This window comes from Ptychodera flava, chromosome 22 (genome assembly GCF_041260155.1).
Source record: "Ptychodera flava strain L36383 chromosome 22, AS_Pfla_20210202, whole genome shotgun sequence".
Taxonomy (NCBI): domain Eukaryota; kingdom Metazoa; phylum Hemichordata; class Enteropneusta; family Ptychoderidae; genus Ptychodera; species Ptychodera flava.
The window spans coordinates 24,089,112-24,116,719 of NC_091949.1; the positions used below are offsets into that span (position 1 = coordinate 24,089,112).

At 37.1% G+C, this 27,608-nt stretch overlaps 3 protein-coding genes across 3 annotated transcripts; all 3 read left to right on the forward strand.

The window, feature by feature from the left end:
* Window positions 1-24: 24 nt before the first annotated feature.
* On the forward strand, window positions 25-4,519 carry LOC139123004 (annexin A13-like). Its single transcript, XM_070688943.1, has 8 exons — window positions 25-127; window positions 261-310; window positions 1,098-1,170; window positions 2,252-2,346; window positions 2,575-2,697; window positions 3,300-3,390; window positions 3,545-3,680; window positions 4,399-4,519. Exons 2-8 carry the CDS (start codon window positions 296-298, stop codon window positions 4,421-4,423), a joined length of 558 nt encoding a protein of 185 aa, XP_070545044.1. The 5' UTR covers window positions 25-127; window positions 261-295; the 3' UTR covers window positions 4,424-4,519.
* LOC139122305 (annexin A13-like) lies at window positions 4,459-7,688 on the forward strand. The gene is made up of 4 exons (XM_070687702.1): window positions 4,459-4,588; window positions 5,246-5,304; window positions 6,817-6,939; window positions 7,587-7,688. Exons 1-4 carry the CDS (start codon window positions 4,459-4,461, stop codon window positions 7,686-7,688), a joined length of 414 nt encoding a protein of 137 aa, XP_070543803.1.
* A 7,104-nt stretch (window positions 7,689-14,792) lies between these two features.
* On the forward strand, window positions 14,793-26,623 carry LOC139123005 (annexin A13-like). Its single transcript, XM_070688945.1, has 10 exons — window positions 14,793-14,870; window positions 18,496-18,589; window positions 19,835-19,929; window positions 20,807-20,920; window positions 21,947-22,037; window positions 22,885-23,021; window positions 23,511-23,700; window positions 23,962-24,020; window positions 24,478-24,600; window positions 25,231-26,623. The coding sequence occupies exons 2-10, from the start codon at window positions 18,532-18,534 to the stop codon at window positions 25,429-25,431; spliced, it is 1,068 nt and encodes a 355-aa protein (XP_070545046.1). The 5' UTR covers window positions 14,793-14,870; window positions 18,496-18,531; the 3' UTR covers window positions 25,432-26,623.
* Window positions 26,624-27,608: the final 985 nt, after the last annotated feature.

Below are 27,608 nucleotides of genomic sequence, written 5' to 3' on the forward strand. Positions count from 1 at the left end.
TGTCCTTTAAGTAACGTACCGAAACTTCACAGAAGTTCTTTGTGCATTGTCGAGTAAGGATAGCGACCGTGTCCGTGAAATAGTTTCGACGATTTGAACATCTTTGAACAGCCCAGGTCGGGAAAAGGTATGCATAATTACTAGTTAACGCTTCATTTTCATGACATGTTTCACTATATTCTTGGCTTTCAACATTTCGACAGCATTAATAGTTTTCCTTTAATAGTCATTAACTGACACATATCATGTTATTCCCCTAGGTTTTCGAATTTAAGAAGTCTACAGTCTATCGACTATGGCAACAACCGCTGTAAGTCCAAAATTCATTGTGTTACCTATTCAACCTTACACCAATACATTTACTATCGACGTTTCGGAGAAACAGAGAGCAACTTACAGTATTTCACAAATTCATCAGAAATTTTTACTAAACTTTTAAATGGTATATCCAGCGTGGTACGATGTAATTCAAAGCGTCATTCAAGCACTCGGCAAAGGCTATAGTTTTGCATCAGCAGTCTTCATAACACAGACGAATGACAAAAAAATTCTAAACCAACATCCGATCATCCCATGCAACTGGCGATTACGATCCGAACATCTCAGTCACTAAAATACAGAGAAGTTGCACTAACGTGATCGTATTCGATGTAACTTTATGTGAACAACGCCCTCACGTACCCATAATAACGTTTTTCGAACCTAAATATTCAACAAAAAGTGATTAATGTATGCTTTTGTGCACAATATGCTCGAGGTAAATCTAAAAAAGGGTCTCATTCATATTGTAAAGAACAAGTCTAAGGACAAGGGTTCGACGTGGTAGGACTATTAGAAACTCTGATTTGTCACACTGTACGAAAAAGAACAAATTTACAGTTTTTAAAAAAATTAGAGTTAAAAATTCAGCTTTCTCTGCCAATCTCAACACAAACCCTCCCTTGATCTTAATCAGGCGGATCATTGACGCTATACTATATACAGAGAGGTGGACAAAATATGAGCATTAAGCCAATAAAGACAGCGCCATCATTGCCACTACGATGTTGAAATGTTGATGTATTAAACTTTAGCGTTTTATCTATTGATTATTTCAGCCAGCAAAGGTAAAACCAAAATTTGACGCCAAGGAAGCAAGTGAAAGATTACACAATGCTATTGAAGGAACAAGTAAGTATACATGAGGCAGTGTAAATTTTAAACTTTTACTCAAATATAAAGTTCATAAATCAAAATTGCAATTCAGGAGTCAACATGCAAATTTTAGTACCGAAGAAATAAATTACCCAGAATTTACTGACATCTGAAATTAAATATGGCCGCCATCCCTCCGTGAACCGAACTTTTAAATTTTCTAAAAATAAGCCTGTGATGGACCCCCCCCCCCCCCCCCAAATAGTAGACCAAATAGTATTGTAAAGGTCCGGGAGTCCCAACATCTGTCCCGAGGTGCATAAAACCAGTTTAAAGCTTGTACTTGTGCCGTGCCGTCGATTTTCACTAGCTGCGTTAGACTTCTTCTCTGTAGGAAAAATGAGTGTAATTTTTTTTTAAGCAGAAAAGTTAATGGGCCAGTTGGTGTGACTGTTGATGATAATTTTTCACTATAATTTTGTTTTCTTTCTCAACTGCAAGTTCTTATTGTGCTCTCTAAAGCATGTTGAAACTTACACTACTTAACTTGCTTACATTTGAATTAAAGTCCGGACCGGAATTCACTCGTCAACAATAACAATGCAGTCTGCACATGTACAGGCCGAGTTGACAAGCAGAACACTATGTATCTCAATAAGATTTGGGGAGTAGAACACGAAATTGTTGGTAACATTGAGGACGAAAACAGTGGAAAAAGTTACAGCTATTGACCCTTTCAAATCTGTAAGATGGCGTGAATGTAATCTACGGATTTGAATTACAGGATGTAGATATATTCTCTCTCTCTGTCTTTCTGTCTGTCTCTGTCTCTCTGTCTGTCTCTATCTGTCTCTCTCCATTATGTATACAGAGAGAGAGAGAGAGAGAGAGAGAGAGAGAGGGAGAGAGAGAGAGAGAGAGAGAGAGTCCCTAAAGATTACACAGCACACAGTTAGTTTATATACATAGAGAAAGTCCCTAGATTACACAGTACACACTTAGTTGATAAACCTTACTACCAGCATTTCTTCTGACTTACCTTTGTTGAGAAAATGCACTCCAGATTGGCTAAAGTGACCTATCTAATAATGTTCTTTTTCATGACGTCACGTGACAGGAACTGAAGAACAAGTCTTAATCGACGTCCTTACAGCAGCTAACAGTGAAGAAAGGACAGAACTGAAATATACCTATAAAATTCTGTATGAAAAGGTATGCGATTAAAATATTTATTTATTTATTTATTTATTTGTCTGCTTATTGCCTGTTTATTTGTTTGATATGGTTGATTAAATTTTACTTATACACCAATTAATTAATTCGTTCATTCATTCATTATTTCATCTTTTGCACATTCAGTGAAATTTCGTACCCAGATGATGGTGCACGTATATGACTTTAGACCACCCTTTTGAAACTCGCCGACATTTTTTCTTTCAGAATCTGGTTGATGCTATTGCTGGTGACAAATTCCACCTTGGCGATTACCAGAAGGCCTGTATTGGATTGTTGAAAAGTCAGCCTGACTTTGACGCTGAATGCGCCAGATTTGCTCTCTCCAATGTAGGTTATCTTTCCATTTTTATGGTCACCTGGGACCAAGGCCTAGGCGACGCAGAGAAAGCATCGAAAATTCTAGCCGGCATGCCCATTTCTAAACAATATAATATTTCAACATCATATTGTGAAGCAAGTCAAAATAGCTTCAAAATTGATATTTTACAGTGTCGCAATTAGGAAAATAAACTGGTGGTAATTTTGTACCTATTCCAATATGTAAGCTTTTTTTTTTACGTGTGCCTGTTCCTGTGAGTGAAGTATCGACGACTGTTCTTCTTCAAAAAGTCATAAAAGTGAGTTGGTGCAATAAGTGTTCAGTGGCAGACACCGCCATCATACATACATACATACATACATACATACATACATACATACATACATACATACATACATACAGACAGACAGACAGACAGACAGACAGACAGACAGAGAAAAGTAAATTATTTCCCACCGTCTATTATCATCTTTGTTGTTGTTGTTTTCATGTTTCATATATACATATATATATATATATATATATATATATATATATATATATATATATATATATATGTATATGTATATATATACACTTAATTCATTTATCTGTTTTGTCGATTCTACAGGCGCCCTCTATCGATGAAAATGCGTTGATCGACGTCATTTGCAGCAGTGGCACTGAGGAAATCGTGGCAATGACAGAAGCCTACAACAAACGTAAGTCATTATAAAGTTCTGAAATTAATCTTCGGTCATTTTTGTCCTTTCGAAATGAAAAATACAGAAGTGAAAGTAACAAGCTTTAGTTATGTTAAAACATGAAAGGCATAAGATATATTACTAACAGATATTAATTGTTTTTATCTCGCAGTGTACGAGCGAAACTTAGAGGAAGACGTTAAGAACGGTACAGAAGGCGATCTGCAGAAAGTGTTGATGGCGCTGTTGAAGCAAGTCGGGCAGACAGAGAGGAGTTGGATTTCGAGGCTGCTAAAGCCGATGCAATTGTGAGAAACACATGAAATAGAGCAGCTTAACCTCGCAAACAGATATAGATTGATGTGTATATTAAAGTTTGCTATGAAACCCATGCTTATGGCAGAGTTTATCATTTGATCAGGTGTTTTGCAATTTAGATGGTCAATATATTTCTTATCCTCTTCTTTGACAATACGAGGTTGTCAAAATGTTGAACATTATCTGTTACCAACATTATGATTACCTTCTGTTGCAGAGATAGAGATGTGAACTTAAAAGGGTAATTTTTGTATTCTTCAATCGACGAATATAATTAAGCGAAACCCTTTATGAATTTACTGCAAAAACTAATCAATCTCTCAAAGGGCAAAAATCAACCAATATATAGATAAAATAAGGACACTTTCGCGGTAAAACACCAATTTATTTTATCTCTAAATAAATCTCTTAGATTTATTTTTTTATGCATGCATGCATGTATGTACTTATGTACTATCGTACTATCTATGTAGACCTAGTGATGCATCTACTACCAGCGGCTATCTACTGTCTATCTATATGTCTACCTATCTATCTTTCTTTTTATTTAACTGTCTATTCATCAACCAAACCGTCAGTTCATCAATCTACCTACATATCTATGTATCGATTACTCATATATTGTTTATTATTTTCTTGTTTGTTTGTTTGTTTTTATTTATTTATTTATTTATTAACGCGTTCGCTTGTTTGTTTGTTTGTTCGAAGAAACTGTATGGTGACGGAAAAGTAAAACTTGGAGCAGACGAATCTGATTTCTTCGACATTATGGTCAAACGCAGCCATACTCAATTGAAGTTAACCTTTTTCGAGTATACGGAGCTATCAAAACGTGATATCTTGGAGGTCATCGATTCAGATCTGTCCGAGAGTATGGCGAAAGCGATGAAAGCTATCGGTGAGTTCGATAATCGCCGTCTGTGTGTGTCAGACTGATACACATTTTGAATTGAGTGTAGAGTAGGAAGCATGGTAACCGTTTGTTGGCATTCTCGCGAGCCAGAGCATGATTTCCCGCTCCGCGGACCTACGCAAAAAATCGGGTAGCGCCAAACTGTTGCCGTAAAGGGGCACAAAGTTTACGACATGGTTTGTTTGAGGCACGACATACGTTACGAAGTTGGCTGAGAATTCTTTCTTTATCTTGGCTCTGACGCTTGGTAAGCTTATATGTGCGCGCGCGTGTGTGTGCGTGTTTTGTCATTTCTCCGTTTAGGGTTGTGTTGACCCGAACTTGACTTAAGATCGGGATCGCAATCCAGAATGAAAGCTAATTTCTTCTAGTCTCTCTTAATATCGGTCTAAATTTTCATCCTCTACATTCTGAACGATTTCCCGTAACCAGGATGCATTCGCAAGTCGATGACTGTGATTAAAAGAAGACAATATCATTGCCAAAGTGTTCAAATGTTACACTCATGAAGTGCACATAGACCACATTGCTACCCAAAGGAGCAGTTTGCCAAGACAAAATAACTGCTTTTAGCGTTCTAAGAGTTGCATGTAATGAGATAAGAACCTACCATGTTTAACTAGTTCTCCCCTCTACCCTAAGCTCTGTTTGTTACGGACAAGTACAAGTACTACGCCTACAATCTCTACAAATCAATGAAGGTAACAATTACTGTTTAATTGTTTTCTGTTTAAGGTATTGAACGACTATTAAACTTCAGTTGTAATGAATTGAGGTTTATTTTACTAATCCCCGACAACTGCCATAATTTATCTTAGGATTTATGTTAATTTTCTCAGTGAAGAGCCTCTGCGGCATATATACACAGACGAGTGACTGACCTTAAGGTAGTATGCGCCTCGAAAGTGAAATACTTAAAATTTTGCTCAAACTTCATTCCTGAATGAAAATTTCAACCATTCTCTTACCAAATCAATAATAAAATAGGGGCCACCGTGCAAAGTTTAGAACTAGCCAAACAAATTACCCAATATTTTGCGATATTTGAAATTCAAAACTAAAATGGTGAAAAGTCTTTCTTTCTCCAGGAGCTTTAAAATGACCCCCCTCCCCCAACAAGTGGTAGATCACAAAAGAATTATTATAGGAATTTTAGAGTCTGACTATCTGTCCCCAAGGCTAATTGCATGCGGAGTGCAGTGAACTGTAGGGATTGCTCATGGGAATTTTGGCGGGGATAGTCACGAAATGGAAAGAAAAAGTAACTTCAGGCCAGAGAAAAACATTATCGTTCCTCGTATTTTTCTAGCAAAGCTACAGAGGCGGCGATCGATTTTTTTTTTATTTTTTACGAACCAACAAACCCTCTCACTAGATATATTGTTACGGACGACTTGGAGTCTAGATTTTACAAACTAAATAGAGGCATTGCATATACAGGCAGTGTTGACGTAACAAATCCAGCATTTCCAAATGCCCCCAGAAGAAAAAAACAACTGTAAAAATATGAACATAAGTATAGCCCTAAAAGCACTCTAAAATGATCGCTATGCGAAAGTGTATATTTGGCTCAATTTCAAGGCAAAATTTCCAAAGTGGCATCAGAGTAGAAGCGGCAATTTCAAGGAACAACTCAACCTCAGAACAAAAGAAACCTACAGTAGTGCTTATTTTGTAAAACATCACATCGAGGTCGGGAGGAAATGAACACGCATTAAACTTTCACTTGTAGCGTTTATTTAGCTTCGCTACACTTGTTCTCATTTGCATAGAACTTTGCACCTCCTTTCTTGCACTAGATGCCACATGTATAAACTTGGGAGGGGGTTGGAAATGATATAATGCTGTGCAAAATCTGTAACAATCTGTCGAATTTTGCATTGCGTGAAAATTGCATAACGTCATAGTAAACCCCTCCAAAGATCAAATTGTCCACCCTTCATATTTAGTATGGTGCCCAACGCTACCAGTTTCGGTGCCGTGAATTCAAGCTACCGCAGCGTGATCTTTGGTGAAATCATTCGACTGGAAGTGTATTTGTAGTTGAAGAGGTCAATAAGAAATCAGATTACAATACTCAATCCATTATTTGTACCAATATGCAGTGGTCGATAAGAAATTATATATTTCCATACTCAATTCATTATTCGTACCAATATGCAGTGGTCGATAAGAAATCATATTAACAAACTCAATCTATTATTCGTTCACAGGGATTTGGTACAAACGAGGCCATTCTGACTCACATAATCATCAAGACCCATGAATACGAGTTGCCAAGAATCAAAGAGAGTTTTTTCAAAGAATACAAAGAGTCTTTGGCCAGTTGGGTCGCCGTAAGTTTCAATTCTTCTCTTCTCTAATAGGTCTTTCTCAAGCCTAGTAATCCAGTAAGTGTAGCGACGATGATTTTTAACAGATTTCCCGTACGTGGACAAAGGTAACCACGCCATTATCCGCGTAACCAGTAGCTCTTCATCTATATGTGCGAACTCTAGCAGAAATACTCTTTCAGCAAACTTTCGACGATGATTTATTCTGTGACTGCTTTCTTCTCATTTTTTGTTGCTTTGTTTGCTTGCTTTCTTATTTACTTGATTGTGTTTGTTGGTTTTTTTGTTGCTTTGTCGCTTATAGTTTTGTTTCTCGCACGCTATACTCTCGATCGGCTTGGTCATTAAACGAAACCAGTAAGTGCATTGCTTGGGATTAATGAGAGATGTCTTAAAGCTGTCTAAAAATTGACATTCTTTTAAATTTTAAAGATGAATACTTATATTAGTATTCCCCGGTCCCCGATTTTTTAGCATTTGGTTCGCTGAAAAGCTTGTAATCTGAAAACCGTAATATTTCAATATAAAGAGAACTTGGAGTCGATAATCAGTAGATAACAAAAGCTACGCGATTGGTATACCAATCTATGCTTTTAATATTTCTTTTCATATATCAATATTATATACAGGTATTTTGATCATCTTTACAGGATGACACGTCTGGATACTACAGAGACATTCTGTTGGCTCTGATTGGTCCAGACAGTGGTGAGGTCACAGAAAAGGAGGGACAAGAGAAGAAACAGACCTAAACAGCGCCACCATGCAACAGGTTGCGATGCAATGTCATCGAGTACAGAAGATAATCCAAATTTAAGAACTCTAGTGTTTAAGTGTAGTTTATATGTTAGCATCATTAATCATACAGACTGAGTCTTTTAGTGTAGTACTAGTGTTATCAGCAAAATTGAAAATATTAACTATGTCGATCCTCCAAAATAAGACTCATTCTTCGCCAATTTTATTGTTGTTATTTTCTCTTTGTTGGTTTTGATGTTACTTTGAGAATATTTTGTAAGCACACTGTTACCGATTGTGTTCATGTCAGGAAAGGTAAAATAATAATAGAGGGTAACTTAGTGAGATGCTGTTATTACTTTTACATTGTTGTTAGGAGTTTAATTTGGGCCAGCTGTTATCAGTCTGTGTATTGTGAAAATGACGAGGTGATAAGTCCTTCAGGCCGAGGTCATCGTAGTTCTGTGAAATACGCGTACCAGTAGTCTGCGCATGCCTAAATCGTCGCAAACAAATTTCTCGGTCGCTGTAATAGATATAGTGATGTATAGTCACAGTACAACAAGGTATTAAAATCGACAGTCATACTATTAACTCACATTGTAATTTAGCGGTTATTTGTCTAGATGAATAAAAACCTTGAAATATGTCAATCTCCTATTCTTTTTGGCCTGAGACTATCCTGCCCCTCACGGTATCGATGGCCCTGTAGAAAGGCATGTATCTTAAGTTGTCAGCTGTGTTTATTTGCATCTGTCAATTCCTGTATCGGTGATCACGTTTTCGTAAATTCCAAAAGGGTTCTCAGTCTATATACTTGGAAGACATGTTCTAGCAAAATCTTGTCTTGTAAAGTGTTCTTTTTTCCTTTTTCCTTTTTTGGAGCGGCTTGCATGATGCAAAGTCGATGAAGTCGAGAATAGAAATTTTCCATGTCCAGGCTGAACAACATAATTATACAGGACAACATGTTTGCGGCGCGCCTTATTTAAAAAGGGATCATCTATATGAACAATTATTTTAAAATAATGATGGTTATGAAAATTTGACAGAGCTTGCTACAGATTTGATCATAAAACATGGCGAAAATGTTTTAATTGTGCGAAAAAATTAATTATCATTCGTGGTTGGGGTAATTGGTACACTGATAAACGCTTTGTACAGTCATTCTTAGTCTGGTTTAATTTAGAATTCAGACAACGAACTGGCCGCATGTTAGATACACTGCCGTGATCTATAGCACAAACCGTCTTTGCGTATGTATTCCTCCGCTCGACATCAACTTTGTTGACTCGGCTACATTACGAAATTTTGATATGAAAGAGTTTACTGTTCAGAAGTATTTAATATTAGTTAAATTGCGCAAGGAATCATATGCATGATTAAAATCTTCGATTAAGTTTTTACTGACCGGGAGAAGTGAGCTTTATTTTGACATGTTCAGTGTTCAAGTTCGGTCCGACGCCATGCAACTGCCGACATAAAACGTTCGGGTGACAATTTACAAACGACCATATAAAGGACATCGCTCGGTACATCTGTCGCTCTTTACAACCATGGATTCTTCACAGAGGAACCAAAATAGTACATGCACAGGTCGACAGTAAAAATATCACCGTTATTTTACATACTAATCTGCTACATTAACGAATTGGTTTATTTTACTGTCGGGGCCTTGGCCCGGGCTGCTTGCTGTGCATGGGAGAAGAGAAATTGAAAGCAAACAAATGTACAGTAATGAAGCATTTTGACAGTCATCGAGTAGAATTATTCTTAATTTGTAGGCAAAAACTGAGGAGGAAAAAGCTGCACTCTGTGCCTACGGCAGTGACAAAAATTATGGAATTGTTAATTTGTCTATAGGCCTATCTCTTTCCAAGAACAGAAACTACTGATCGTTTGAATGCACCTCGGGACAGACATTCGGACTCTCAAACTTTTACAATTCTGTTCTGATATACCACATGTGGGGGTTCATTTTAAAGCTCTTGGTGAAAGAAAACTTTTTACCGGCTTAGTTTTTTTGAAATTCGAAAAATTTTATTTTTCGCCATAGAGTTAACACAGGATGGCGGCCATTTTGAATTTCTAATATCGGTAAATCTTGGATTATTTGTTTCTCTAGTACCAAAATTTGCACGGTGACCCCTTATTTTTATTCTTGATTTTGAAAGAGAATGATTGAAAGATTTCTTGAGGAAAGTTTGAGCAAAAGTTTAAGTCTTTCACTTTCGAGGTGAATATTTCCTTAAATCAGAAGCAGTAAAGCTTAGTCTAGTAGTTCCACCTACACACCTCAGTCAGGTTAACCCCAGTCGTCTATTTCTGCGGTGTATCGGCAAGCATCTTGCTTCAATATCCCGACCAAAAGTGGTATTGAATATACGGTGCAACTTTCAATATTGTAAGTTCTTGTTAAAAAATTCCATGGTGTGATTAATTTCGACAATTTATCACAATAGCATTATGTTTGATGGCAGAAAGTGACGTAACAAATAAGAACAAAATACTTGAAAAAAGACAAAAGGAAGTTGATGCAATCTACACTCTCAGGCGCTTAAATAAAATTCTTTGCTTGCCGTCCGCGTGCTGGTAGGTTTTCAGGGAAAATTAAGAAAACAAACACAATGTTAAAACTATTAAAAATAAAAATATTATATTTTTAAAAAGAAATAAATAAAAATAGGCTAAGTTAATACACTTTTGTCTGCGTTTGTTTTTTTCTTTCTGGCTGGCAGGTTTTTAAAAATTACAAGGACGGCAAACAAAGACTTTCCTTTCAATGGCTGAATGCTTTTAAATGTTTGTATCATGACGTTACCAATAATCAACAAATCAATATTGAGATTGTCTCGCTGATTGTCTCATCCCTTGGTAAAATATATCCCATCAAGTCAGAATTTTAAATTTTTAGGGAAACCTTTTACTAGCAGGTGTTGGTGGGTTGCCGATTCCCTACTGTTACCTTTTTACATGTTTCCATGGCAACTGATTTCCTCCGATGACATCATGCTATCGTAGAAGATTTTTGTTTAAATACATTTTCCAAAGGGGTATCTTTATCCTTGTCCCTGGTCACACCTGTCGAAAAATTAGCTTCCTTTAGTATAATTTGAATTTTCCAATGTCGTACAAATATATATTTTGTTGGATGTTGTTCATTTTTATGTTTATTGTGTCCTTCCACCAGGTGGATGTCAATTTCGAAAATTTATGGATAACTGAGCTGAAAGTCGAGTTTTGGGAGTGTTAAGCTATTTATGTTCAGGGTTCGGCCGAAAACCCATGGTTTTTTTTTTTCAACTTGGAGGTCATGCTTTTTTTCATAAAGCACAAAGAAGTCGATATTTAAAAATATCAACCCAGTCAAAAAGCTTTGTTTCAGGGTACAAAATATTCATAGTAATAAATGTGATCTCCGCATGCATGTTTTCATTTTTTTTAAGTGACTCTCAGAGCATGATGGTCTGAATACAAGTACATATTTTCTGTCTTATAGACAGTTTGTCATGGAAAGTCTAAATAGGATTGTCCTACCATACCTTTTACCATCATAGTGAAACGATAGGTTTGCAGCATGCCGTGGCTGACGTTAGCCAAACCACAAGTGCAAGGTCAGTACTGTTAAAAAGACCTGAATTTTGTCCATAAGTTCGATATTGACAGTCTGTGAAAGGACAAATGTAAAATTTGTTTCCTTTTTCTTTTCTCCGTCATTAGCTGAGTTCTTCAACTCCCAATAGCATACTTCAGCCATCCACAACAAACTTTATCATGTGACTTGACAAGAATGGTCGAGAACTCTTGACGGAGGAGTAATTATGCTCGACAAAAAGAACTAACTTACGGGGTTCGGAATAGGTTTACTGTGGTTTTACGACTTATCCGGACACCAAACTTGCTAATTACCCAGCAACTTCGCTGATGATATTGAGACTTTGATCAGTAATTACCAAAGCACTTTGGTAATTCACCTCAAACTTGATACTTGATCTGGCTGCAGTAACTCCATGGGTGGCAAAGTGTAAACACAGATGCCGACATCTCAGTGCATACAGTGATAGCATAAACCAATTTGAGACATGAGTTTGCACTCAAAGTTTTCAACAGTGTACCATACAGAAAATTGCTGAACAAAGTGATGAAAATGGCACAGGACAAATACAACTTGCAACTGCACTAAAAGAGATTTCTGTAACTTCAATGTACATCATATCTGATTGAACAGTCCTACTTAAATACTTTTTCTGCTCAATTTGTACTGATTTAGGCACAATTATTGAACACCACTCAAACTTTCAATCACTTTCCGAAATCGACTTACACCTGAAGAAATCGTAAAGGAAGTTAGAATACAGAAAAGATTTTCAATCTCTCTATCTCCATGAACTGGCATTCCTCGATCACATTTATGCTGATAGACAACCATTACCAAAAGGCAGCAAAACTCAGCAACGATTCCGAGCTAAACTAACACAGTATTTCATATCCCTGCATCAAATGAAATTGAAAACACCATCCCATCAGTGACATTTGGTAAAATTTTCACATGAATCATATCTTGAAATAAAAAAAAGTGAAACAAAGAGGTCTTGTACTTTGCCGATCAACAGCACAGTGTGAAAAGTGAAGTGGCATCTGCATTGCCTGCAACTCAGTGTACTCAGTATTGTAATAGTCACTGGTAAAAACTCTTCACAGATGAAAGGATAATTGCTTCAAACAAATGAAACTGTAGGTTTTAGAGGAGGAAAACCAATGGTGGATGCGTGGTGTGGGACTATTCTATTTAGGTGATGGAGACGGATGGTCATAGGATTATAAATAAACTGGATAATGTAGGATTTTCCTCACAATGGTGTAACAGGAATTCCAATGTCAGCTTGTTTTAACGTTACTGATAGTTTTTCTGCTCTGAAAACTAATTTACCAAACTCTAACGACCCATTATACTCTCCTAACCTCTCCGTAGTTGAGTTTACATGTTACACGGATGAACAGCACACATGTACATATGTTGGTTTTACTGAGGAATGCTGTTCAGTGGAATGCCAACCCCTGGTAACAAATTAGTTTATGGCACTAGTATGATACTTATCAGTGACTTTGTATACACATTGTGTACCCCATGGAGCACTCATGCAGCCAGATCAAGTATCAAGTTTGAGGTGATTACCGAAGTGCTTCGGTAATTACCGATCAAAGTCTCAATATCATCAGCGAAGTTGCTGGGTAATTAGCAAGTTTGGTGTCCGGATAAGTCGTAAAACGACAGTAATGACAGGGCAAGGTAGTGGGGATGGGACAGCCTGGAATTTTTTGACCTCTCTAACAGACCATACTATTGACGACTTTATTAAAAACTAAAATTAAGTTGTATTGTGTTCGTCATGTGACTTTTCTCAATGAACTAATCACACGAAGGTTTTCGCTCAGTGCTATCACCGCTTCTGTTGTTTACGTTCGATAGTTTTATTCAGCCACATGCTCACTCAACACCATTGTAGTTCTCTGTGTTTTTGCATATACCTTGTAGAATGATTCAGTATCAAAAATACAATTTATAATCGTGTTCACGGGTCTGTTTCTTAATATTTCTGTCCATCAGACGAAAATAAATTAAAATGAATATAAAGTTCTACAATAAGCTGGACTGTCTGTCTCTCCGTCTACAGGAGAGTTTAGTTCAGTGATCGCATTTGACCGTTTGGTGACATTATCATGGCCGCTTAAGAATAAACCAGTGCCTCCGCCTAGATTGTCAAATTGAGAGAGGACCTACATCCTTCTTGCCGACCAACTCGGATCATGGCACGTGAACTCTCGGCAAAGCCATAATATTTTCTATTCGATGAGGGAGCCATAGGTAGCGGTAGGATTATCCCGCTCTCCGATTTAAGGAATTCTTGCATCGACTCGCCACTAGACTGTGTTGGCAATACTGATGGCTGCCACATGGGGTGCGGGAAGCATTGATGAGGATCGTCTATTAGTTGACGTAGATCACCATAGGAAGTATACACGCATAATTACCACTGTTTTACACCCCTCCTCCACCCAGTATTTTTTGTTTCAAGTAGATTTTTGGGCCAAGACAAAGCAGGTAATATGAAACCGCTCAACGACCGTTTCCCTCTGGCAAAACCTTTGACCCTGAACAAGCACTTTCATCCATCATTTTGTAGAAAGTTCAGAGATTTGCCTTACGAGTTTTGCAAAAAAAATATAGACTCCTCACCCCGTGACGGAAAATGTGTTTTGAGCTGTAAAAAGCACACTTGTACCGAATTTTGGACGGGCGTCCCCTCCCCTGATACAGATCATATTCGATGGTGTGAAAACGACATGGACTCGACGCATCTGGGTTACTTTGAAAGATACATGTTTATGTTACGTAACAGTGATGTTTTCAAGTAATCCATCATCTTTAAATTTTGACAGCAAGCATTACAGACATTATGTAATCATGTTTACGGTTTGTTTCACATTCACAGACGCTAAACCTAGAAGCAGGTAATAACATGATGAAAGGTAGATGACCCTTGATTATGCATGCTACAAGGTAACATGTTTATTTCGGTGTTACAGAAGGCAGTGAGCCGCTAGTACCTTACGTTTTGTTGGGTAATTTTTAGACTAGATGACGTCACATGAACTGTTTACAGTAATGCATCATTTCATAGCAAAAAGTGCCATTTTATGCCAAGGTATAAGATACGTAATATTTCAAATGTTGGCAACATACAAGTTTAAGCCCTAAGCTACTATAACAAGAACGTGTCCTTGTCGGTTTACCTTGATAGCCCCTAAAAGTGTTTATTGCAATGGTTGGCAAAGACTGCTTACCTTTGTTTCCTATGTTTATTATTGGCAAAAATCAGACCTATCGTTGACCGCAGTTGTTACCCTGGCAACTGGTGTCATAAAGCTAGTTTTACCTGTCTAGCACTGTTATTCTACTTAAATGGAAAATCCGCATTACATACACACGTAGACATAAGAATTATACAGTTTTATGTTCAAATAACATTGATATGCATATTTTAATTTCAAACGGGCACACCAAGGCTCTACCACTCAGGACAACATAAATATCAGCCAATCAGCGATCAGGTTATGATCTCTGTAAGTCCGATATAAAAAGGATGAGCTATAAAAAATCGACACATCAATTGTTGACGTTCTGTTGACTTAAGGTGAGTATTTAATGATCTTTGTGTTTGTTTGCGATATGGTTTTGTTTTATGGCCTGACCAAATTGAAATTAGACAAAACTAAGTAAATCTTGAAAGAGTTTAATCTGACCGTATGGTCATTCAAAAAAAAAAAAACAAGGGATAGTCAAAATATGGATGAAATTACTTTTTCGGCCCTTTTGCTGCATATTTTCTGGATCCTAAGTGCATCGGTAGTATTGCCACTGATAAAGTAATATACCCCAATGTGGATCGCAACTTCGTCATTTTTGTGCATGTTAGAAGGCTTTTGCGAGAAAATATTATTTTTTTAATTTACAGATACACTTTTCCGCCCTATTTAAGTCGAGTCCATCCACTGAATAAAACACGAGTGTTGCTGTACCGTGTGCACGCAATGATTTTTGTCTGGCCTTGTAGATACCAGCATACTGGCTGAAAATAGGAAAAAACAAACGAATATGGAACTTTCAATCTCGTGTCAGGATAACATTTCAAACCGAGATATAAAATACACAAAACCAGATATTTTTAAATTGGACACAGTGAATCAGGCGGCGACAAAATCCATAATTGTCAGTTTTACTGCCAACGTCTAAAAATTGCGGACGTGGTGATGACAGTATGTGATTGATTACAACCAAATTATCAACGTATGGTGGGGTTATTTTTGGCGGCAAAACCGAAGTTGTTTTGATATTTTTGTAATGTTTTATGATTTGTTAATTCTTTGTACTTATTTGTTACTCGTCGTTAAGATGCCGTATTGTTTTCAATCTTTCATATTTCTTAAATTCACTTAGAGTGGTATTAAAGCATTCCAGTTATCGTTATATATATCGCCTTAGCCGCAGATTTGGAGACATACCATTCGGTGAAAAACAAACAAAATTATGACCGTTCCATTTGGATTAACAGAAACTCGGAGAGGCAGTAGTAGAAGTTCTAATACCCTTTGATTAATTGTAATTTAATTATAAGTTTCTATTTATGATCGTTTTTGTTTGTTTTTCTTCTGATAAACCGTTACATCGTTTCGTGGAGCCAATTAGTTTTTCACGGTGATATGACCATGTTTTGTTCAACCGCAGTCTGTCATCTATTTTTATCGCAATACGTCACTCAGCCAGCAATGATCGGTTCTTAGACAGATGGACACGTAGAACAGCTGTATACTATGAGAACTGTGTGATTTTACCAAGTGTTACTGATGAGAGCGAGCACTTAGTCTTATAGTCGGTATCGGTCTTGCATGCAAAACGATTTGAAGAAGAGCCAGACAGGAAACGCTCAACAGTTATGTCGGCCAAGTGCTAGGTTTCCCGTCTCGTTTGAATTCAAGTACGAGTTTAATCATACTATCATTTAATACACTTGTGTGTATAGGTGTTGCAATATATATCAAAAGCATAAATATATCATTTTTTGCAGTTCTAATGTGGTCCTAGTTTTGCTATGTGAAAACATAACTACATTCGACCCATTGAACTTATTTATTAGCGTCACTTCGATGAAAGCGACTGATTATTATTTGTCGACGTCGATCGATTCGTATTTCGATGTTAAGATTTTTAATATCTGAATTTTATACTAAAAGAAAATTACGGTCGTCCAGCTAAAAAAGTTAATATTTATTTCTTGTTTTGAACAAATTATCTTTTTATTTTCAAATATTTGAGTTTTTGCCAATAGAATGGACCCGTTTACTTTTGGAGAGAAAATATGCGCATATTTTAAATTTTATTGTAGTCACCCGCAACTATTCTAGGGAAATATGCAAATGACATCAACGGCGACAGATGGTCTCGATGACTTTATTGCCCAACCCTGGTTTGTTGATTTCATGCATACATAATTGGTTACATTATCGAAAACAACTAGATACATTATTTTATTTGCGGCATCTGAATAGTAGGCGAAAACTGAATAATTAATATCTCGGCTAAAGATCAAGGTAAAAAACCTGAATGTCCTATTCATCGAAATAACTATTCTTGGCAAGTTTCCAACTAAGTTTTTTAGTATTCGTAGTATTCCTGTATAGAAAAGCAACAGACAGGCTACACTCAAAGAGCTGAAATTAAAATTTGCTCATACTTTCCTCGTTGGATACTTTAAACTCTCTCTTTGACAATGGCGAATACGAATCAGAATAGATTACACAAATTACATGAATATACCGTATATTTGAAATTCAGAATGGCCGCCAGACCCAATATCAACTGTATAGGGGGAATTGAATTTTCAATTTTCTTAGAAAGACAGTGGATGCTTCGTTTACTTTACGGGTTTCAAAATGAAATCAAACAGATAACAGACCCTGAAGGTATTGGAAAATTGAAAATCCGTCCCCTAGGTGCATGTGATGTTCAATAAGTGGGAAGCAAATATATATTTGTCCATACCCCTTCCGGGTATATTTTCGCCAGGTGTCAGGTTGAGATATCGTCATTACAATAAGCGTTTGTTATATCGCCCAAGTATGTGCCGTGTACATATCCTATTGGCCGCACTCTTGGCATTTCGGGCTGGCGTACGTACAAGTTCTAGTGTCATCAAATACCTTCTCAAAGCCACTACCAACTCATTGACAAACAATCATGATCATGCATTCATGCAGTTATGCTGAATGGGCTCTGGAAGAAGGATGGACCAACATGCCCCATCAATTCCCACATTTCTCCTCCCTACAATCCCTCCCCCCCCCCATACACACACACATACACTTTTGGCCTCCTTCCAAACGACGTTCTTTGAAGCCATTCTTTGGAAATATGCCACAATGTGTAACAAATGACGTACTTTTAAACTCGTGTGTTCACACAAAATTGGTTTTACAGTCAAGCGAGGATACATGAATTTTCTGCTTGCCTGTATGCTATTTTTAATACGGAAGTGGCTTTAAAAATATACCAATATAGATTTATATGGTTAAAATACCAGCTGCCTGCTACCTGAGATAGCTTGTCAGTAAACCCATTTTCTGACTTTAATGGGAATTCAAGCGTTTTGGATCCTAATAACGACATTTCAGTAATCCGTATTAGAGTATAGTGAATTGCCTGCATATCAAAGCGTCCGCTTATTTTGGTATTTCAGCGTGCTAGCCCAGTTAAAAAATGCGTTGCGGACTAGCCAAAAATAAGTTGATTTTTGATGATACGAAGCAATCCGATTAGCGACAAATATGTCGGTTTGAATTAAGCTTGAATTTGAATTTACAGTGCACGCATGTATGCGTAAATAAAACAGTTTGAATCAATGACGTTTAGCCAATTAGCATAGATTCATAAATAAGCAAGAAATTGACTCATTATTGCATGGAAACATACTGACAGAAACAGTCTGAAAGCAATAAAGATCAATGTATTGTTTTGACTACACTTTAGTGCGTTTAACATTCGAAACAACATAACTGGCTTGCCAAAAAAACACTCTTAATTCGTCCGATCGTTTTAATCACTTAAGCCTCAAGGAAGGATTTCTCACTGTGCTGGCACTTCCAGTTATCAACTGTGCAGTAAATGTTATTGTTTAAAAAAAATTACGCGACTCATCAACATTTCCAGCTTCTCAGACAGCATTCAAATGTTACGTTACAAACTCAAGTGTCTTAAAATGTCAGTAATTTTCAGGTTTGTGAAACAGCCGCAGCACAGCGATGGATAAAGAGTGCGAGAGGTTGAATGGCGCCATGGACAGGGCCATGAGAGGGCTAAGTAAGTATGAGTATTCCCCATAAACAAATATCTAGACATTATTCAATCATCGAAAGAGAAAAAGTAGGCATTTTAAAGGAAAACAGGAGTTTCAGATGATGCTTTGCAAATGATGGGCGTGTACACGCCGCCTGTATCAACATCCCTAGCTAAAGTTGCAGCTGTTTCAAGTTGCATTACATTATTGATTTATTTTCGATCAGAGTAGTTTAATATATTCATCGAGGGATCTGCAAATATTTGATGGTAATCGGTTTCATACCAGTAACTCTTCAGTGTCTCGAATTAATTTACGGGTTTATTGCAAAACACATTTGCTAATTATATGAACAGATGTATGACGTAACATTGTGACTCGGTTGCCTGGAATGATTCAGTTTTAAGCAATGCACGGAACACGCGACAAAGGGGAACAATTAAGATTGTATGCGCCTCGAAAGTGAAATGACTTAAAACTTTTGCTCAAACTTTCCTCAAGCAATATTTCAAGCATTCTCATTCAAAATCATAAATAAAATTGAGGGGGTCATCATGCAAATTTTGGTACTACAGAATAACATTACTCAAGATTTACCGATATTTGAAATTACAAATGGCCGCCATCCCTGTGTTAACTCTATGGATTAAAATAAAGTTTTCGATTTGCGAAAAACTAAGGTGGCGAAAAGTTTTCTTACACCAAGAGCTTTAAAATGAACCCCCACAAGTGGTAGATCAGAAAAGAATTGTAAAAGTTTGAGAGTCCGAATGTTTCTTGCGACTTCCACCGGATTTGAAAGTTTTAAGAAGCGTCCTAGGTGGAGCGATCTGCATGTCTCATGCACGGGTCAGGAGCCGAAGTTCGTCGTAACGTTTTTTCTTATTGGTGACATTTGGTGCAAACTCAAAGTCGCCAGGACCGGACCGTGTCACAGACGATGGACGAGTGAGATCAGTACATAACATTGGAACCCCTTGCGACTAACATTCTTAATATTAAACCCAGTTAGGAATTTTCGGTCGCCGATGTCACATAAATGTCTGGGCGGATGTTGTCAAGTAACATTATTCCTGGGGGATGTGTTTTTTCTGTCTTCAACAAGAAATACTCTCCAAAGGACAGACAGGTTTCTACCAAGAGGAAAATCCGGCCAAGTATTCTGCTTGAATGTGTGGTGTGCTTACAGAATTACTGGATATCTTTCTGTTTGTTGATTTATTTGTTTTCGTTTTATTCTCACAAGCTAACTCTCCATTTTGCAACAGGAACCGATGATAAAGCTATAATAGAGATTTTGACGAATAAAAGTGACGAGCAGAGAAAGGAATTATCCGCAAAATACAAAGAATTATATCAAGAGGTATGTGCGACAATAGGTGTTTGACGTGGTTTCTGGGGTTTCACCCAATCGGTGCTTCAAAGAAGACAAAAGTATGATGCGCTACAATCTGTCATACATTATTTATAGTCCATATTGTTATTGCTGGCAATTTGCACTACAATAAGTCGAGGTAGGGTCTAGCCTATGGAAAATATACAAAATGCATTCCATAATACAATTACAGAAACATTTATCTTTTTCACACACGACTGACTGCAATTCTTCTTGCCAAAAAACTCACAAGAGTACATTCGCACTTTTCATAAAAAAAGGGTTCCACGTGTAATGATTGATGATATCCACACGTCGTACTGGTGCGCATGCGCAAGGCTGAACAGACTGTATATTAACAAGAAGGCACAATGTGACGATATATGAGACATCGACACAATCGGTGACTTGATAGTATGAGAAGTAGGTGTTATTATCAAATTAGTCCGCCAAATTGAAGTCAATGACTCACATGATATGATGTAAACTTCGTATACTTTGACGAATGTATCGCGACATGTTGTCGGCATCACAGATATATATTCCTTGTGAAATTAAACAACAAAGCAAATCACTTTAAAATTGATTCAAATTTCGATGGAAAAGACAGTTTAACTCGAATTTGCAAAATACCCACGCAGAACACTATTAGATAATTAGTAAGTGTACCATTTGAAAATACGTCTATTTCAAAAGCGAAAGATCACTTGATCATTTCTTCAAATCGAAAAATCTGAAAAGAAAATCGACTGAGGTGACTTTGTATAGGAAATAAGGAATATAAGCCTGTGTGTGAACTATGTTTAACGAGCAGAAAACAGTTATGGTTCTGCAATTCAGCCGTAACGCGTGAGTCTTTTCGCAGGACCTTCTCGACAGTCTGGAGAGAGCCACGGCCGGAAACTTTCGCAAGGTCATCTGTGGGTTGTTGAAATCTCCCGCACAAGTGAACGCTGGGTACGTGAAGGACGCTCTCGAGGTAAGTAGACGTTTCTGACTTTCAAAGTCCTCTTGCGTTCTGTCATCGATGGTACAGCTTGGTATCTGTGAAGTTTCATAGCAAACGTTAGCTGTACAAGTTCCCGTTGCGGCAAAACGTAACAATAAAGTAAAAGTGTCACACGAAATGTAATTGTTCTATTGTCAGGTTTTATTTTTGAGTGCATGTCTTATTTATTATAACTCCTGAAAACATTTTAATCTACAAGTATTCAACTCGAACACATTATATCAAGGGCAAAATTATATCTAATAGGAATTGAGGAAGCACGAACTGAGAGCGAGCTATAGACGTTAATTTGGCCTTAAGGTGGTTCGTGCCTCGAACATGACAGACAAAATAGTGCTCAAACTTTCCTCAAGCGAACTTTGAACCATTCTCTTTCGAAATAAAGAATGAAATTCAGGGGTCAATGTGCAAATTTTGATACTAGCGAAACAAACTGCCCTATATTTATCGATATTTGAAATTCAAAATGGACGCCATTCCCGTGTTATCTCCATAATCTCCATGGGGGGATAAGATTCCCGATTTTCACAAAACTATGCCGTTGGAAATTTTATTTATTCCATAAGCTTCTAAATAAGCCCCTACAAGCGGTAGGCCAAAAGAATTTTGTAAAAGTTTGCGATATCGAATATCTATATCTCCGAGGCGCATTCCACCTTGAAAAGATGACTCTGCTGGCGCAATAATCTTGGTCAGACCTACTTCATTTCGCTCGAGGACTTCAGGACAAAAATGCTCTTTCGCTGGAGAACAAAATAATTTATATAATTTACTGGAAAGCCAAAAACTTGGCTTCACTCTGCAACAGGAATAAAAAAGCGCAGATAAATTGTTAATGCAGAGAAATATTCTACACTCTATTATGATGTTCTCAAGATTCGCAAAACAAAGTGTCTCGGCAAATCATTGTTTAAGTGAAGGAGCATGTGCCAGTCCATTTCATAGATATTACTCTGCCATTCGTTTATGAACTTATGCAAACAATTATTTTACCAGGGATTCCGTGTTGATTATGAGGCCCTCATCGGCGTCATCTGTGTCTTGAATAATGAAGAAATCAAAGCACTGAAAGAAGCTTATCATGAAGGTCAGCCGTAAGACGTTTTCTGACTTCTGTGTTTTCATAAAGTTCTGTATTATCTTCAGTTACTGATATTCAATAACAGAAATGTGAGCACCAGCTTAAAGGGATACAGTCGTCGGAACTGCGCCTGTGCGAGTTTCTTGTTTACAAACAATGTATTTCGTGCACGATATCTAGATGCACCTCATCATCATAGCTGCAACATTTAAATCATACGATGTATTATGACAGACATGTTTTTACTTTCATCGATCACCATATCGACGCGCCTATTCACTCTGGGCTTTCTTCAAAAGTATGCAGAGAGGGTACACAATTTTCACTGAAAAAAGGTCCGAAAATTGAGCTATATTTTGCTATGGTTTTGAAAATCGACACAGAACATCATATTTATATCGTCTCGACGTTCCGCGCCTTGCTCCCAGTAGCAACCTCTTGCCCAGCGAATATAGACACTTTTGCGCAATTAGTTCTCGTGTAACGATGTTCAAGGTGGAATTATTTCTTCTATCCCGATTTTAAAGAGATGTCATTCCGAGCTGAATGAGAAATATCCAAAAATAATTGAGTATGTTCTGCTGCTAGATGTAAGGGGCGATTAGTAGACTAGTCTTACAGAGACATCTGTGATTTTCAAATATTTCTTGCAACGCAGCCAGGAGTTGACATTTACATATGCGGAAAGTGTTTATGTGGAAGTGATTGCGCTACGATAATTTTTTAATATGGCTTCGAAAATCTTGCTCTGTATGTTGTTATATTTGAAAGTATGGAAGTATATTGTTCATCAAGATAGTGTGTGGATGAGAGCAAGTACAAAATATGCCTATTAAGTAAATTTAAATTGCAGAATTTGGAAAGAAGTTGGAGGAGCACGTGAGAAGCAGAACTTCGGGAGATGTGGGGACCATGTTGGTTTCGTTGTTACAGGCTAACAGATCTGAGAGTACCGAAGTGGATGAAGGCCAAGCTAAAACCGATGCACAGGTTAGAAATACGAGAGAGAGAGAGAGAGAGAGAGAGAGAGAGAGAGAGAGAGAGAGAGAGAGAGAGAGAGAGAGAGAGAGAGAGAGAGAGAGAGACAGACAGACAGACAGACAGACAGACAGACAGACAGACAGACAGACACAGAGACAGAGAGACACAAAGAGAGACAGAGAGAAAGACAGAGACAGACAGACAGAGACAGACAGAGACAGAGACAGACAGACAGACACACACAAACGCAAACAGACAACAGACAGACAGATAGACAAATGCAGAGACAGACGATAGAACAGACAGACAGAAAAATAGAGAGAGATACAATATGATATGTGCAGCTAAATATCAGCCTGTATATCGGTCGGTTTGTCTGTCTTCAGAAAGATAAGGGACCAAGACAATTACCCCACAAAGCTATGGTTAGATTGGAAAAAATGTGGTTTTGCTACTATTTCCACCAAAGCAAATTGATGTCTTATGTTTCCATGACAGGAGTTGAAGAATGTTTTCTATGCAACCTTTGGGGGCGACAAATCTGTTCCCATCACCATATTTGTAAACCGCAGCTACGATCAGCTGAGAGCCACCTTCAACGAGTACGCCACACTAACAAACAGTACCATACTGGCTGACATTGAGTCCAAGCTTTCTGGGAATTTAGCCAAGGCATTCCTGACAATCGGTGAGTTAGTCAAGAGTTTACTTGGCCTTTTTGTATGTATGTATGTATGTATGTATGTATGTATGTATGTATGTATGTATGTATGTATGTATGTATGTATGTATGTATGTATGTATGTATGTGTTACATGAAACCAAGGCGCAAGCTAAAATTACGAGGGATTGGTAAATGTCCTGTTTCAATCAAAAAGTTGCGTTGTACGGATTTTTGAAATTCAGCACATACAGAATAACACATATATATCATTCTGTTTCTATCGAGGTTCATTGGTGATTGATGACGTCAAGTACTATGCCAAGACACTGTACGATTCGATGAAGGTAAAGTTAACATCCACAGAAGCAATATTTATTGAGTCTGTTTTAATTAATGAATATTCGTACTGGGCTGAAAGGGTACATTTGCACAGGTATTAGCAAATCGTGACACAATACGGTGGCGCTGTGCTCGAATCCAGAGATTGTTTTTATAAGATTACAAAACGATGCCTTATGGATGACTTCAAGATTTTAGAAGTCGTTATATTATCTATACACCTTTTGTTCGCCTACTGTACTTAGCAAGGCATGCGAATCAAACACCCATTTGAAATCCGCCCAGGACTTGTATCCCTATAGTAGCTCATATTCTAACCTTTCCATGGATATTCGGAATAAATGAAATTTCTGGTCGCGATCTAGAATTCCATGAGCTCTAAAATCACATTTTGGGAAACAAGGACATCGCACCAATAAGGCTGGTAAAAAATATCGATTTTTTTATCTTTACCGATCACAGGGTCTTGGAACCAGGGACGCCATATTAATGTTTGTTGTTACCAGAACATACAGGACAAAAATGAAGGAAATAAAACCCGCTTACCTGAAGGAATACGGTGAAACATTGACGAGCTGGATCGAGGTTAGTCTTAAAGTTTCATAAGCTGTGTTTATACATTTCTGTTATTGCTTTGTTTATAAAATAAATTTTCTCTACCCATTCCTGAAAATAATCCCGAAAAGCTTAGTGATCAACATGTCAAAAAACCCTGCATGTGTGCAATATCTTATGTAATTGTAACTTATAGATTGGAAGTCCAGACTAGATTTCATTTGTCAGCATGCAATACTGCACATACACTCGCACATACATACATTTTACATACATACATACATACGTACATACATACATACATACATACATACATACATACATACATACATACATACATACATACATACATACATACATACATACATACATACATACAAACATACATACATACATACATACATACATACATACATACATACATACATACATACATACATACATACATACATACATACATACATACATACATACATACATACATACATACATACAGTATGTCATTCATACATACATACATACATACATACATTATCAAGTATGTACACATAAACAAAGACATCGTGTGTATTTTTTCAGTCTATTAAGTGTGTAATATCAATATGCTAACATATTAAACGGTAATTAATGTGTTTCAATGATTATCTTTCCTCGCTAAAGGATGATACTTCTGGAGCCTACAAGAGAAGCTTGTTGGCTCTGGTTGGCCCAGAAGGAGGTGAGGAGGCCCCAGCCGAGTCAACTGATCAAGCAGCGAAACCCGAAACTCAGGACCAAGGCCAGGAACAGGCCACGGAACAAGCAGCGGAGGCACCGGCTGAAGAGCCACCAGCAGAGGCGACAGAACAGGCCGCTGAATGATGTCAGTCAGCGCCACCTATCGGCCTGTACACGGCCTCATTATAAGTCACCAACCTGTTTAAGCAACTGAAAAAATGTGTTCGTCTATTATTTCGAAGAGCAACACATAAGTATTCATTTTTTGACACGTAAATTAATAAGTATTGTTTCAGTATGAAAATTTGGAGATTATAACTCATTATTAATTGAGGAAATTGATTTGCCTTGATCTACTCTGTTTTTTGTCTACAGGGGATAAGAATATATCGATAGTTTATGCCATTTGCTAGTCTGTCAGTTTTCTTCAACAACTTGGGCTGCAAAATTACGAAGCTTTTGATCCTATGCAAAACAGATTATTTCTTCAGCCTAATTGAATGAATTTATTCAGTATCTAGATTGAATATTTTTGAAACTCATTGATTCTTCTTTTTAAACTAAGATTAATTTTTTTCGGTCAATTAGTGGACAATATGTCAGATTTGTAAGAAGTCAATGTTATTTTACAAAAACTTAGTAACAAATGCTGGAAGAGGTAATGGCTGCATTTACAATTTATTTTTATTTTCAGTCTTTGAATAATTTGCTATATTTATATTTGTTCTTTTTTCAAACTCACTGTACAGAATTTGAGTTGAGTGCGAGTTGGCCCCAAAATCAATTAAATCTTCTGAACCTCTTCATATATGTAGAAGGTTGACGTATATATTAATTGATCTGTTTTCGCAATGTTTATGAAGTCGGTGGTCATATTTAGAACACTGAAATAATCTTGCATAAAAGCGAAAGTTTAAAAAACGAAGTGTAGCTAAAACAATGCAAGATAAAGCTGTCAAGCAGGCTTACCGATGTGCCTTACCCTTTCACCACCATGGATTCACCCAAATCCATTGTTCTGAATAGTGATTGTGGACCTGAGTACAGGAAATCGGGGTGAACATAGGTTAAAAGTGTTTCATTCGAATAATATCTAATTATCTCTTTAAAGTCTTAAACAGCATGGGTAAGTTGTGTCAGCTCCGTAACAGAAATAAAAAACATGGAAACTTCCAAAGAAGTGATCATGGATTTCAAGACTCGGATATTCGTCGCATTTGTGAAATTGTATCACTTTCATCATCAATTATATTTGCTACAGTGAGATAGATAAGTTTGCAATTGTATGTGTTTTCTCTGTTTCACTGCATGAATAAATAAACACTTCTCAAAGTTATGTGTGACTGTTACATGCTTCCCTGCCTGGAAAAAATCGGTAACATCACGTGACAGTGTGGAATGAATCAGATGTCTTGGAAGGAGGGATGAAAAAAATATAGACAGATATAGACATATATCTCTATATCTATCTATCCATCAATCCATCCATCTCTCTCTCTCTCTCTCTCTCTCTCTCTCTCTCTCTCTCTCTCTCTCTCTCTCTCTATATTCTATCTATATATATATATATATATATATAATCAGAGTGAGAGACGTACACACACAGATAGATCAGAAAGAGGATCCTGGGTAATATGTAATTGTATTGGCCCATCAGAATGATGAAACTAGTCTTGAAATACTTTGATTCATCCAATGCTGTTTTTGTTATTTTTGGCTTTTAGTAAAGTTAAATTGTTAAACTGAAAGCGCAGAATATCATCCCATGACCAGAAAGCTTTAATTTATTCATTATAGATGTTAGACACTGAAAGAAACAGTCGAACAGCATGTTCCTGAGAGAAGCAGGCAATCCACCCCTTTGGAATTAACGTGGGAAATGCCATTCCATGACGAAATTCAGAAAAGTCTCTTAAAGTCAATGAAAATGAGAACGAAGGGCCTTATGGTTGTGTATCTAACCTGAACTCTTGGATATTACTTATTTTCTCGAAAATACTAAAAAAGGGTATACCATGGATGTTCTTCATTCTGCTGTAAACTTTGGCTTTATTTGTTTCTAGATTGCTTTATTTTCTCAAGGGATATTCTCAAAATCATATTTATAATTCTCTACACTGTTCACTTTCTATTGATGCAGTACAAGATTTTCTAAAAATGTTTTTTACCCTTTCCCCATTGTGATTCGGACAAAACTCAGTATTGTCAATGATTGTGGACCTGTTTACAGGGTACTGGAAAAGGTAGGGTATGTTTGTTTGTTGATTTTGAATTTCAATTTGGTTTTAGATATTGGCAAGTTGACACAGTATGTGTAATCA

Excerpts from the sequence above, each read along its gene's own strand:
- LOC139123004 (XM_070688943.1), top strand. Across the intron at positions 1,171-2,251 it reads CAATGCTATTGAAGGAACAA|GAACTGAAGAACAAGTCTTA; the intron begins GTAAGTATACAT and ends GTCACGTGACAG. Across the intron at positions 2,698-3,299 it reads CCAGATTTGCTCTCTCCAAT|GCGCCCTCTATCGATGAAAA; the intron begins GTAGGTTATCTT and ends TCGATTCTACAG.
- LOC139122305 (XM_070687702.1), top strand. The coding sequence starts at position 4,459 with ATGGTCAAACGCAGCCATACTCAATTGAAGTTAACCTTTTTCGAGTAT. Across the intron at positions 5,305-6,816 it reads ATCTCTACAAATCAATGAAG|GGATTTGGTACAAACGAGGC; the intron begins GTAACAATTACT and ends ATTCGTTCACAG. Across the intron at positions 6,940-7,586 it reads CTTTGGCCAGTTGGGTCGCC|GATGACACGTCTGGATACTA; the intron begins GTAAGTTTCAAT and ends TCATCTTTACAG.
- LOC139123005 (XM_070688945.1), top strand. The coding sequence starts at position 18,532 with ATGGATAAAGAGTGCGAGAGGTTGAATGGCGCCATGGACAGGGCCATG. Across the intron at positions 20,921-21,946 it reads ACGTGAAGGACGCTCTCGAG|GGATTCCGTGTTGATTATGA; the intron begins GTAAGTAGACGT and ends TTATTTTACCAG. Across the intron at positions 22,038-22,884 it reads GAAAGAAGCTTATCATGAAG|AATTTGGAAAGAAGTTGGAG; the intron begins GTCAGCCGTAAG and ends TTTAAATTGCAG.